Raw genomic sequence first — 14,078 nt, 5'->3', positions numbered from 1 at the left:
ATTAAAAACCATTCTGCTTTCAGCTTTCTCATGTGTACTGTAGGACTTGCTGCATTGCAATTTCGAGATAAATAAACTGATGTTAAACATCTGATGTCCACTAAAATGTGAACAACCTGCTTACCTTTAACAATTTTTTCTTTCACTCAGGGTAGGAAAAAGTATGCCACAAATATAAAAACAGTATATTTTTTCTAAAACACTGGGAAAAATATAAAGTTGAAAAACTCTACCTCATTTTTAATGTCTTTAAATCACTGTTTATTTCAATTTATACAGTTTTTCCATACAAATATTTGCAACAGTTTGAATTTCAAAAAACATAACATAGACGATAAATATCATGCTATTAAAGTATTAAATTTGTACAAAAATACTTTACAGTTTAATACTTATTTGTTACAAATAAAAATACATATTTAAGTGACTCATGAACCTTGGAGTTTTTGTTTTTTGTTTGGTTTATTTTTTTTTTTATTTTTTTTTTTTACATGATTCAGCCTTAAGTGTCATTCTGACCTTTTCTGGCAGTGCTGAAATAGAAATCAGAGATACTTGTGTGTGCAGGGCAGGTGAGCTTGTTTATGTACTGGAAACAGCAACAGGGATACATTAAACAGTTTAAATTGACCAGAAACAACTCTGTAAGGTGATTGCTTAGATATGGAGACTCTACAAATGTACAAATCCAGTATCTTTATATTCACCAATAACAATAATTACCAATAACAACTTGAATACCAGAATAAACCAATGCAGCTGCTGGTGAGCATATAAAGCAACTGGCAGTCTTTATTGCTTGGGGGAAGAAGGGAGAGGAGACAATTTGTGTGATGTGTTTGTAAAATATATTTACAATTTTAAATTCTAAAAATGTGTTGCAGGGGGTAATGTTTATCATAAAGAAGGCTGAAAACAAAGCACATTAAATAGGACCTTTCTTCCTTCAAGAAACTGATTGACTTAAAAAGCTCATGTGTGACAGTACAAGTTTTACAGGTTTATGGATCATTAAAGAGCTTCTGTATCAATCTCCACTGACAGAATTTTAAAAAAGCCATTTTCTTTTAAAAAAAACTTTCTAATTTGTCTGAACTCATTTCAATTTCACTCTTTCCAGTAATCCCCCGTCAGAGGTTTTATCCCACTAAAAAAGTCTCTGCTTAAAAATCCCCACAGGTTGCAAGACATACCATTAAATATTTCATTGCATAGGGAATAACATATGTTCTAACCAAGTTTGCTGAAGTGGGGAGTAATGTTCAATGCAAACTGCAGCTTCCTGCAAGCATTTTGTTGTAACATCTAAACCCTGCTTTGTCTAATGAGTGCACCCTTCTCGCCAGCGAATAAAGGTTTTCAAAGTCAGAGATGTAGCCATTTCCCAGGAAAACCAAGTGCAGTAAACCACTCTGCCTTGTCCAACAGACAGCACCACCTTCCTGATAAAATGATTTTTAAAAACTGTGTAACCTGGACACTACTGTTTGTTAGCAGAGGTTAACTCTATGTTTTTCCCTCAAACAGCTGCTGCTGCTGCTGAAGGGAGAAGAACATTTAGAGCACGTTTAAAACATCTCCCCAGTTTCTTACTTGGGGAAAAAAAAGGCCCTTACATAATTTTTTACTGTTACTAATCCTAAATTGTTTAGAATGGAATGACTTGACTTAATGAAGAATGAAACTATTTCCAAAGTAACCGTGGATTAATAGAAGCCTTGAGACAGACCAACTGACCTCCTGTGCTTTTCAGTGCTGTACAGCATCTGAGCCTCAATCTCAGAGAAATCTTGAATGGATTTAGCACCATAATTGTCTTTTGTTACCGAACATCCCGCTCCAGTGGTTTCGGCTATAACGTATTTGTAGGATCCCGTGTCTCCGTGCTAACACTGCTGTGTCCGCTCTGCTGAAGGAAGGCAGCATTCGGGTCGCTCCACTCCCCACTCCCTGAAGGGTGTTCTGAGCTTCCTTTCTGAGATGCCAGTGGGTTTCTGCTAATGACCAGTTCCAGCTTATTGCCAGATTCTGCGATGAGGGGCACAACCAAACAGCAGTCAAAGTCTCTGGTGCGAACGTGGTTTACCTGATTGATGAGAAGATTGATTTTTGTTACCGTTTTAGGGGAAAAAATGAGATCACAAGAGAAAAACATTTATCCTTGAGACTATAGAGCTTGATAAACTATTCTAAGAGAACTGCACAACATAAGACTATTTAACTGTGATGTCTAGTCTGAAGACATCAGTTAAGTTTTCTACTCACTTTTAAACAGAATGTAGCTGAAGGGGATATTTACACTGGTGCTGGCTGTTGCCAGCTTTCACAATGCTCACTCCAATAATGACATTTAAACAGCACATAGTTTCTCTGTCTTTCATGGTGTTCATCAATTTAAATGCAGTAAAACACATCTGAAATTTCAATTCAGTTCAAGTCTTCTCTGGTTTCACCTAATATATATAAATTTATATAAAGTATTAGGCTAGTTGAGAAATAATTTGGCTTTTTCATCAGAGTCCATCTTGGCACTGTGATAAGTGTGGCACTGAGTATTACATTATTCCAATTGTGTCAGTCAACACTTGGATTAAACACAAGAAATAATTCTCACATCTGTATCAAGGAAAGCAAGAAAGAAAAATCTGTCTGGAAATGCTGTGGGAAATTCCAGCTTCGTAGTGAGCATTTGTATGTCTCCTTTGGAGTTATAAAATATCTAGCATTCTGAAAGAATTTGTTTCTATAAACCTGACTGCACAGGAAAATCCAGCTTTAGTGCCACTGCATAAAAGTCCAAAGCTCCATGAAGTGGAGCCTCGGTCTTGCCAAGGAAAGAAATCTAAGAAATCTACACAGCACAGCCTGTGGTGCAGAGGAATTATGGTCGTTTGTCCTTCCTGGTCACATCATCCTTCCTACACACATCCCTTCCCAGCAGAAATACAAACAAACTGGTGCTCTTTATTTAAAGTATAATAAGCAATGTAGTTTACAGGGCTGTTCCAAGTAACAAGGCTGCAAAACTGCAGTTTTCCACAATCACCTCTCCAGAGATGCATACCCAAATACCCCGCAGTGTGCTTATAAACCTTTTTACAAAGTAATCTGTATGTCATGTCCCTCCATGCTGAACCTGCACAGTGTCAGAAACATTACCTGTAAAAGTCTGTCATATGGTTTTAAACCTCCCAGATCACCAGGGCCCGCTGGTCTAATGTTTTTAACGTACACTCCTTTTTCCAATAAACCATCTGAGACACTGAACCCAAAGTCTTCTCCATCAGAGTCCTTGTACAAAGTTACCTGTGGAGGAGAGGTGATGTGATGAGAAAGAAAAAAACTTTGTCTCCATTTCTACAAGCATGAGTCAGGTTTTCTTACTAGGATGGCTTTGGTGACATTTTTTTTTTTTCACATTAGAGAGATCACTTACCTACTCTTTGGTACTTACAGTATTAAAGTTGTCCTCATTTTGATATTGTGTTAATATTTTCAGAAGCCACCTTATCCTTTTGTAAATAAACAGCCCTTTACACTTCTGCTTGTCAGCTGTGGTATTTAGCCCACCTTTTCTGGTGTCACCGTTTGATTCTTAGTGTTTTATTTCTCTGTTCTCTAGCTGCCAGGATCTGAGTACAAGATAAGGCTTAGTTTTGCTTTAAGTATGAAGACCTGGCCTCAATCAAGCAATTGGCATTGTGTCTTGCAGTCAAGGGAATAAAGACCATTGTCAGTGTAATCCAGGGTCTAGACCAGGCAGTGGTCCACCCTGTAAAGCCTCACCTCAGAAGTGCTCAGTATAAGAGTTATAATGCAATCTTTTAAGGAAGTACAAATAAGGCTCCTTCTGAAAAAGCTTGCAGGCAGTGTTATTACAGTTACATAACCATGAGGTGGTCGTTCAAAAGTAGGAAATAAAAGATAATAAAATAGTTAGGAGGTTTTTCACGTGTTCAGAAGACAAGTCCTCACAGATAGTTCTGTGAATTCAGCTATTTGACAGATAGAGACTTCTTTGTGGGAAAGTGGCATGCTTAGATTTTTATTTTTCCTTGGTCCTCCTCACATCAGGGGTGCTGACCTATGCAAGTAAATTGTGTGAGTGGTGTGCCAGTGCACAGATACAGTTGCACAGTCAGACCTGTATTTTTACTGCTGTAGCTTGTATCACCTTGAATTCAAAATGCACTGGTTTTATCATACCTTGGCTGATAAAAATGGCAACATTAACTGTTCCAAAATTTTATAATGACTTGGTACAAACAATATTCCATGTGTTGCATCCCTGTGTGTGCACCAGCCTCTGAATGTTTCTGAATTGTGGAATCATTTGAACTGAAGGGGACTTTGGGAAGTCTCTAGTCTAGTGTCATGCTCAAAGCAGGCTGAGGACTTGGCCAGTACTTCACAGAAGGATGCCAAGGCACAGCAGTGCTGGGGCACAGCACTGCTTGGTGCTGCCTTCAGAGAGCAGCTGAGGTGCTGTCTTAATTGCCAGTGTGAAAAGGTATGCCAGAACAGACCAGGTTGTCTCAAAAGAGGAGTAAAGGATTTGGGATTGTTTCCTGCTCTCTGCATTTTTTTTGACTTGGGTTTAGGGGTGTATCAGCCCTGCTTTCACCAGAATGAAATCACACTGACTAGTAAGTTCGGTAGCTGTCCTGGCAGCAGTTGAGAGAGGCTGGATACAAGGGCAGCAGCTGCAGCAGCAGCACCATTCTCTCTGCAGATGTGGATGTGCATGGCAGGGCTGCTGTGAAACATCAGTGTCTTGTGCCGAGCACAAACACCCCCACACGGTGTTCGTCCCTTACTTCACCCCAGCTCATCCTCTTCCCTTATTTTTCTCTCCCTGCTCTTCCCTTATTTTTCTCTCCCTGAACAGCACTGCAAAGCAGAAAGCCACATCTAAGGCTAAAAGTTTTCTTCCTGACAGTGACATTTTTTGGGTATGAGCTGTCATTTCATACTTTGTAGGGACTGTGGTGTTTAAGTTTTTTGCCTTCTTTTCCCCATCCTCCCCTAAGATATATTCTTGCTGAACCTGTCATATGTCCTCCATCCCTGCATGAACTTTAGGAGTCAATAGGCATTTCAGTTACTGAAAAACCTATCTGCAAATTCACAATAATTCATCATAGAATTATTTTAATTTGTATCAACAGATGCTATATCAACAGGACTCAGGGAAATTCTAATAATTTGGTATGAACAGAAGCTTTTGTTTGTGATATCATAGCATATTTAACATGGCTTTGATGAAAAGTGTGTTTGAAGCTGGTACAAAAGGGCTGTTAGACCACCATTCTGCAAGACTAATAAAAAAAACCAAAACCAACGAAACAGCAGGGAGATATATTTTACTGACAGGTTTGTGTGCACTTCCTGGCAGAAATTAGAAATAACTAGCTCTGTACCAAGACCCTTCTAGACCAAATTATCTTCTAGCAAAGTCACTTTTTTATCCTCATCATCACAAAGGACAGAAGTGCTTTAAGTTAACTGCTTCTTAAAGAAGCCTTGAAAAGTTAATGTAAAAAGGGGATACCATGCCTAGGAGAAGAAGACTTGAAATATTCTGTCCTGTTCTAGCACTGGTGGCACAATTTTTGAAAGTAACTTCCCTTTTCCACTTAGTCTTTTACCCCTTCTTCAGGCACTGGAGGAAAATGGAGCTGGATCCAGCCCCAGATAAACTAGAAAAGCATGTGAAACAAGGGACTGAAGTCATCTAGACTGTATTCTTGTCCTAAGACAAGATCAACTGCACCTAAACCATTTCAGAGATACATTTATCTGTCTCGGTTTTTCAAATCTCCAGTGATTGAGACCCCACAGTTTATTAAAGTAATCCCTTCCAGTCCTTCCAATGTTTTCCTTGGGTCTAAACTAAATCACCCCTGCTGAGGCTTAAGCCTGTTGCCATCCACAAAGAACAAGATCACATTATTCTGTCTTTCTCTGCAGTGATGTAAAATAAGGCTTGTTTTTCTCTGGACCCTGTCCATGTGGTCATCATCTTTCTTAAAGTTTCAGATCACAAACTGGACACTATTACACTCAAGACCTTCTCAAAGCCAAACTGCAGTGGAGAATTAACTCACCATGGATGGTGGTCCCATTCGTATGTTCTATGATAGTGTTGCTTTTTCCCCTGTTTTTAGTGAATGAACTATCAGCCAACAGAACACATACAAATACAAATCTATGGGAAGAGCCATTACACATTAGCTCACCTTAACTTGTACCTTGTCTGTAGTAATGCACATGCTACTTTATGCCCACCTTGTGAGACAAAAAATGGAGCATTTCAAATGATAAAGGACATGGAAGGGGAGTTTTGCTGTAGAGGGTCAGTGGGAAGTTACTGCAATGGAGCAGGGAAGGCAGGGGACAGGGAGGGGCACAGACCTTGGGAATGGTCATCTGAAGTCTTTTGTAAGCCACAACTTCCACATTTCAAAATATTTTCTGATGTTTGTGGTTCTTCAGATCTACAGATTCTGGATTTTTACAAACTACTTCCTTTATGGCTAACTTCTCTTGACCTTTGCTGTGTTTAACAGGAGCTCGGAACTTAAAGAAGCTGATGCTGGCTTCAGGGATGAGGTAGCAATTTAACTCTGTTGCATGTTTGACAGCTGTCATATTTTTCAGATGGAAGTCATCTGCAGACAACTTTCTTTTGTATTAGAGGTTATAATTTTGGGGCTAATTCTTCCTCGGGCAACATATATTCTTCAAAGAGAATCTCTGATAAAAGCTCTGCTATCTGAAATATTCAATTTCTATTTCATAATGGGTATGGACAAAACCCTTCCATAGGTTCCTCATCTTGATTTGCAGCAGCCCTCTCTGAAGGGAATAAAACTTCAGACTATTCACACAACACCTAAATCATGCTGGTTTATCTGTACTGCTGATCACAACTCTTTAGAAGGTCTGATCTCAATAGCAAAATCTCCATTTGGGTGATTTGTTAGACTTTAAAATTTACATCAGGAGCCTAAGGGAAAAAGAAAGTTGATTTGGAAATTTAATTCATATTTCATAAGCAATTAAATAGTTACAAATTTTAAACACAAGCTTATACATTTTGAGTCTGTGCCTATGCCTCTTCTCCCTCTTAAATATATGGGAAAATGCTTAATTTAAATTCATACATCTTGCACAGATCAGCTATTGAGATATTTTAACTGACTGTAATTTTAGGTTAATGACTACTTGCAATAATAATATTGAAAAATTATCTGATCTTAGTGCATATTTTTGCTCTCAGAGGAATGTGTGCTCTATGAAACTTCTAAAAAATGGTCTGCTATGATTTTTAGAAAAATGTTCATCCATATTATTATCTAAGTAGATGAAATCATTAAAGGCATTCATTAAATTTGGGTACTGATATAGCAGTACACTATCCAGCCAAATTAAATGTTATTAAACCATCTAGAACAAATGTTTGAAGAGATCTGTAGGACACTTATCTCAATCCTAGTTTGCTCAGGACAAAAACAGTTCAAGTGCACCGCTGGTGAATGCAATGCAGAAAGAAAGAGCAGTGAAGAATTCAGGTTACCTTGCTGCAGAGTGAGCCCTGTGGGCACACAGCCCCTGCCTCAGCAGGGATGCAGACTCATCACAGTGACACGCAACAAAGGCACCTGCCCTGCCCTGCCCATGAAACTGGGAAAGCTCAGCAGCATGTGGGCAAGTACATGCTGGACAATCTGCCAAGTGAGGTCTTAGACAAACTATGTCTTAGCTTGTATCTCAAAACTGCCCATACCATCACAGTTTTCCAAATCTTCAAAGATTTTTCAATGGCCCAGCTAATTGAGATGTTTGCCTGCAGAAGGCAGAACACGTTGCCAGCAAGAGGATACATGAAAAAGACTTCAACCAAGGCATTTCCCTGACAGTGAAGTAATTCCCGTGGCATTGCAGTTCTTATGGAAAACTCTGATTGGACAAGCTGTCCAAAGGAACAGGTTATTAGTGTTAAATTAGAGGTCTAATACAAAAATGAACATGAATACATGAGAGAAGGTAGCAGGCACACCGCTACACAAGAACCAGTAGGAAAGCTAACTAGTAAGAGCTTGTTCAGACAAAAAGCAGTCCATGCTGCCTGGGCTAACCTGCATGTGTCACAGGGGTATAACCTCACTTGGGGGAATCAGACCATAAGAGCCAGTCACTACTTCTGTTTTTCTTGAATGACTGTAAGGATTTGGAAAATCCTTGGTACAGGTTCAATGTTTAGATTTTTAGAGAGGAAATTACTCTTTTCTGGGTGACAGAACAGACAGTAAAAGCAAACTCAGCATCACTTCAGCAGACAGGGAAAAACTGGGTATATTGTCTGAACAAAGTCTGGAAATTACTCAAAGGAAAGGTCAAAGCAATCTTAAAAATAGTCAGCTGAAGCAAGAGAAAGCTCGTGGACAGGTTATTTGTGCTGCTCAGGACTCTAACAGCTAGTTACTATCACATAATACCATTGACTCATTAACATGAAAGGCTGGCTTTGTAATCCAGAACTGTGCCTTTGTTGAATGTGAGCACACTGTGAAATACCTACTGGTACACTTTGGTTTTATATTTCACATTTATTCACCACTCTGAAAAACGGAGCACAGTACCTAACTCCACTGATCACATCAGGCTGGAAACAGGAATAGTTTTAAACTACCACAATTCATCTTTATTGATCATATACACCAGCAATGAATTAATTAACCATCTATTAGATCAGTTCTCTACCACCTTCTATAAACACTCATTTAGCCTACACTCAGCAAGTCTTTATGTTGCTGAACTCAATTGAACTACAGACTAAAGTGAGGTAAATCCACAGGAACTAGAAATCAACCCAAATCTCTTGAGAATGACCAGATGACATATGAATGAAATTCTTCTATGGCCTGCCTCCTTTCTGGAAAGATCTCAGACCTTTAAGAGGAAGATGGGTTCAGGAGATGGGGTGCCCACTCCCACCAGGGAGACCAGCATTATAATGCCCCTCTAAGTTTTGGAAACTGGTTGCTCTCATGGCCCCACTGGACTTGAGACCTAAAATGGCTGGGTGTTTGCTGTGCATATCCAAAGATACTTTATCTAGTACTTGTTTGGAGTGCAGAGCCACCTCCATAGCACCCAGTGACTTCAACCATCCTGCACAGTGAAAAGTCGCATAGTCTGAAGATTATTTATCCTTTTTGCATCAAAGGAATTTTAAAGAGAAAAGAAGCAATACCTAATTTGAAATAACATTCTATATTATGTACATCGAATCTCTTGTATTTGATTGAAAATGAGTGTTAATTTAAAAAAGGACTTATGGGAGCCCCAAAACCCCCTGAGTAATTTCCTGAAGAAATGTATTTTCTAGAAATTAAACTTTGATTTCTTAATGAACACATTTTGCAAACGAGAGTTATTGGTCCTGTCAATTCAAATTACCAGCGGATGCTCCTTTCAAAAGAGCAGTGCCTTTTGAGGATTTATTGTAAAATGAAATAGTAGACAAGGATGCATCTTACTCATTTGTTTTCCCCCACAAGGATCTATCATTAATGTGTTTGTAAGAACTAATATGCATGGCCCCCAAATTACATCTGTGGAGTCATTATAAAAAGTGCTTACTGTGTTGCCATATAATTAGAGTTCCTGTGCTGAATATATTATTTCAAAGCTGTCAGAAGAAAAATTACAGACCTTGTGTAACTCCACGGGAGTTGGTGACATGATTTCTTTCATTTCTTGCTTAAATTTTCTCAGAACCATGGACTTTCTCCCCACATCTGAAGGCAATGTGTTGCTACGAGTAGCTTGACTGTAATGTGGCCTTACAGAACTTCTTTCCTGGAAGCTGGCTTGTCTTCCCAGCTGGTTACGAGGTTGTGGGTTTTCATGATTCAAACTCATTGTACTTCCTGACATGATTGTGGCCTAGAGCATTAATGAACAGGTTAATTTGTAGCACAGAATGTGGGTTAAGTAAGTGGTTAATTCATAGCAGTAGGAAAAACACCTCTATTCTTTGTTAGAACACAATCACTCAGGGCACAGCAAAAGGCAAGAGGATAGATGTTCAATCTGCTTGCAAGTCACTATAAAATAAAGGACCACAACAAAACACAATAACAATATATGAACCCTTTGGGCAAAAGTTTTCAGATGGCATTTCAAACTAAAATACTGAGCACCAGAATGGCTATGCTTGTAAGACAGTCCCCTGGCAGACTGAAGAGTATGTAGTGTAATTGCTTATTTTAAAAATATTTTATACATAAATTAAACAACATCTAAGTTGTGGCATAATTGCATTTGTTGGAATTGGAACTACAGGAAGGCATTTGCAATTCAGACTGTGTGTGCAAGGTAAAAAAATGTGAGTCAGCAGAATATGTAGGTAGCTCTAGAGCCAGCATGGGCAGAGTGCCTGGGTACTACCCCAAGCTCAGGGAAAACTCAGTGCAGGTGAGCTCACCGCCTGGAAAGAAACTCTGTATGACATGCACACTGCAAGAGTGACTGCCTAGGCTCACCATTAATACTGGCCCTGGTCTCACTGCTGGTTTTAATCTCAGTAAAAGACAGCCTTTTGTTTTAGATGCAAGAATGCATGGAGGGTGAAATCATGAAAGAAGACGATGGGAATCACCTCGCCCAGCGGGTGGAACAGACTGAACTTGAAAAGCATCCATGCACAGCAAGGAGCCTTCTCCTCTGGGGAAGATCTTCTGCTCTGGGGAATGGGAGGCATATGCACTTTGGCACTCCAGGGACAGGGTGAGCTGAATTTCCTATTTATTATCTCTTCTGATGGACAACTGGAAAGGGAAATTTAAAGACCATAACCTGAACTCTGACTGGGACTGGACACAGACAGCCTGCTTGAATAGGAAAAGTAAAAAATAAGGGCAAAACAGACAAATAAATGTTTGCCTATAACTCTGGTGAGCATGTCTGTCATCCCTCCTTCTCACAGCTCCAGCATTACTTTCACTATGAGATAATGGATTGAAGCCATAACACTCTTCTGTGCTCAGTAATGACTGATATTACTGCCTGATGGAGCAAAAGCAGCCAGAGGACTTGGCAAACAACAGCCTTCTTTGCTCTTTGGCTGAAGACCTTGAAATGAAAAATGATAAGGAGTCCTTGACTACGCCATGGCACTTCATAAAGTAGAGGCATGGCCACTCTCAGCATCCTGTCACACTGAATGAGTCTGGCTTTCTTTTCAGAGCTGGGGGTTGTGCAACTAGGCATTGCTATAAATGGTACATCTACAGTTCTGAATTTCCCTTTTGTGAAAGACTGAGGAAAATTCAGTGTGTTGAAATAACTGAATTCTGGACAACATGGATGACCTGTTTCCCTTTTGGAATTATCTATTTCCATATCCTTTTATTATGCACTGAATACTGAAAACTGCAAGAGAAGCCTGCAGTACTGAATAACTATAGAATTAAGCCAGTATAACATTTTCTCCTACATTTCTCTGGTTTTCAATAACAAATATATGAGAATCACATTTTGCTACCCATACATGCAATACAAAAGCCATATATCTGAGGAAGTAAATTAATCTGGACTGAAAAACTTTCACCCAGTTACGCCATTCATATTCCTCCTGGCTGCTAAAGGACTTTATATAACATAAAAATGAAAATGAGATTCTGCCAGTTTTGCAGCTCCAGGAATTTAAAAGAACATAAAAGAAAATATTTTAGGACCTTTCATTCTGTAGTTTCAATTGGCAGTATAATGGTAATTGCTCTGATTAGATAACTTAGAGAAAAGGTGATTAGAAAATTAAAGACTCCCAAGTTACTCTGTGTCTGTTTTCTTCCCCCGATGTGCCCTCAGCACAATCTAACACAAAGCATGGTTAAATTTGTAGTGAACTTAAGGATGAAATATGAAAATTCGTTACACGGTGAAGAAATTGCTGTATAATGAACATTTTTCACATTGGCAGCTAATTTTTCTTTCAGAGTGGTGTGATTATAGGTAAACATTTTGAAAAGCTGATTTTCTTTTATGTTCATCTTAATCAAATTAAGTTGCAATTTAAAAGACAACCTACAACATGCTAAGAAAAGCTGCATGAAGCGTCTGTCAGAGAGTGGAATGTATTGCTGCAGGAAGGTTATGCCCACTTAGAAGTTCTGTGCCATTTGCTGCCTGTACAGACAGCATTGATGGTTATGCACAGCAGAAGCTGCAAGTCAAAAGCACTGGGGTGAACATGTTTATAGAATTTTGGTTGCATTGCACAAAAGAAAACAGCTCTGGTTAGGGGCAGGGGAGGCAGCTGCACAAGCAAAAATATAAAGGTAAAGGGTAGGTACCAAGAGAGTCATGTTTCTCAAACACAGACGCCTGTCAGCCTTGTCCTGTGGAGAGGGGTTAAAGCTTTTAAATGAATCGGTGTGATTAGTGCAACTTAAAAGAAAAAAGGAGAAAATAAAATGAATGTAAACCAAACCAAAACCATTATATTTCTCTATAATTGGAAAGAAAGGTTAAGATTGTTCTACCTCTAGTTCCCTCAGAATTCCTGACTGGCCACAGGTCTCTAAATCCTCCAGAGCCTGAGACCAGAAATTTTCCTCCTGGTCAGCCTCGGTGTTATCATGGGGACCTGTGAAGCTAGATTTACAATGAGAAGTTAAAAAAATGTGGACTTTTTCCCCCCTCTAAAATATATATATATTACACACGTGCCTTGCCACAGACTGCAACTTGAATGACAGAAGGTTATGCAGGAGAGTGGGGAAGAGTCGCTGATCAGGAGAGGCCGGATGGACATGCAGAGCACATGACAGACAAGCCTTCTCATAACCTGGCAGTCACTAGCAGCTGGCAGGATCTGAGCAGCGAGTTGTTCAGTAAGGAGAGAAATGGATTCCAAGAACAGTTCAATACACATTTTTACTGGATTGAAACCGGAACCTCCCTATGAAAACTAATGAATCAACCAGTAGCTGTATGCGGAGCTGCTCCGTGCAACAAATATTTGCAATAAAACCTTTCAAGCTCACAGACTTCTCCCAGGCAATATGGAAAGAGTCCTCTTTTTTTCTGCAAACAACATTTTGCAAAAGAGGCTTGGTGGTGCTTTTTACCTGATTCCTTCAGCCTAAGCTGCGTTTATCAGTTTAAGCCCACCTGATCACCGTAATATAAACTGCTCCAATAATTTCATACATAAACAGAGAAACTTTCAGGGATGCCACTGTCTTGCATGGAAACTTAGGTCTCAGGTGTTTCATAAATGCACCAAAGCCTTATTAAAAGCACTCTTGAGCAGATGTTGGTGACAGTGATGCTTAGGGAAGTTGCTCAGCAAGTGAGGTCTGATAAAAACCACAACTCTGGGCTGTGGTGACACAGCCCAAAGCAACACCTTTCCAGTGTATGTGTGTATACAGGGAGGGAAGCAGGAGGTTTTCCTGTCTCAGCAAGGGGAAGCAGCTCAGTAAAGGTTCACACAAGCATCAGAGCTGCTGCATGGGAGAGGGCTGATTATGTGAAAGGCACAGGGGAAGAAGGATGAGGAAGGAAAGTGACAATTCGCCCTTTTGGTGGCAGCAAGCTGTTACTTTGGAGCAGCTGCCCATGGACTGCAGCTAGTGGTGCTTAACAGCACATAAACAGAGCAGACACTATTATGGAAGCATCTGAGGCCTTGCTTGACAAACAATGTATTATTGAGAATAGCGTGAATGTAATTCTGTTTACACAGTAGCTTTTAAATAGGAGAATTGTCCAGCACAAGGGAGGACAGCTTGAATGCTTCACACACATGATACTCTGCCTCAGAGATGCTTTCTTACAGCTACAGTCAAGCAGACAATGGTCAGCCATTTCAATCTCTTATTGCAATGATTCTCCACCTAGCATCAGTGTCTCTTCTAAGATATTGCAATAGATACAGCAATGGCAGGAATACCTACTCAGATCACAGATGCAATTCCTCCCAGGCAAGACAAGAAAGTATTTAAAACATGATTTTAGAAAGATCCTTGACTTCTGAAATGAACTTTTTCAATAAATCTATG

At 39.6% G+C, this 14,078-nt stretch overlaps 1 protein-coding gene across 1 annotated transcript in view; it reads right to left on the bottom strand.

The window, feature by feature from the left end:
* Nucleotides 1-1,179: 1,179 nt before the first annotated feature.
* Nucleotides 1,180-14,078, bottom strand: part of LOC131573284 (glutamate receptor-interacting protein 1-like) — a 217,369-nt gene continuing 204,470 nt past the window's right edge. The window contains exons 21-25 of the mRNA XM_058827083.1: nt 12,555-12,666; nt 12,366-12,410; nt 9,721-9,954; nt 3,160-3,306; nt 1,180-2,086 (exon numbers count right to left, since the gene is read on the bottom strand). Coding sequence (XP_058683066.1) covers nt 1,853-2,086; nt 3,160-3,306; nt 9,721-9,954; nt 12,366-12,410; nt 12,555-12,666 — 772 coding nt within the window. The 3' untranslated portion in view covers nt 1,180-1,852. The remainder of the gene's footprint in view (nt 2,087-3,159; nt 3,307-9,720; nt 9,955-12,365; nt 12,411-12,554; nt 12,667-14,078) is intronic.

Source organism: Poecile atricapillus, chromosome Z (assembly GCF_030490865.1).
Source record: "Poecile atricapillus isolate bPoeAtr1 chromosome Z, bPoeAtr1.hap1, whole genome shotgun sequence".
NCBI lineage: Eukaryota > Metazoa > Chordata > Aves > Passeriformes > Paridae > Poecile > Poecile atricapillus.
This window is presented reverse-complemented; position numbering and strand designations above follow the sequence as displayed.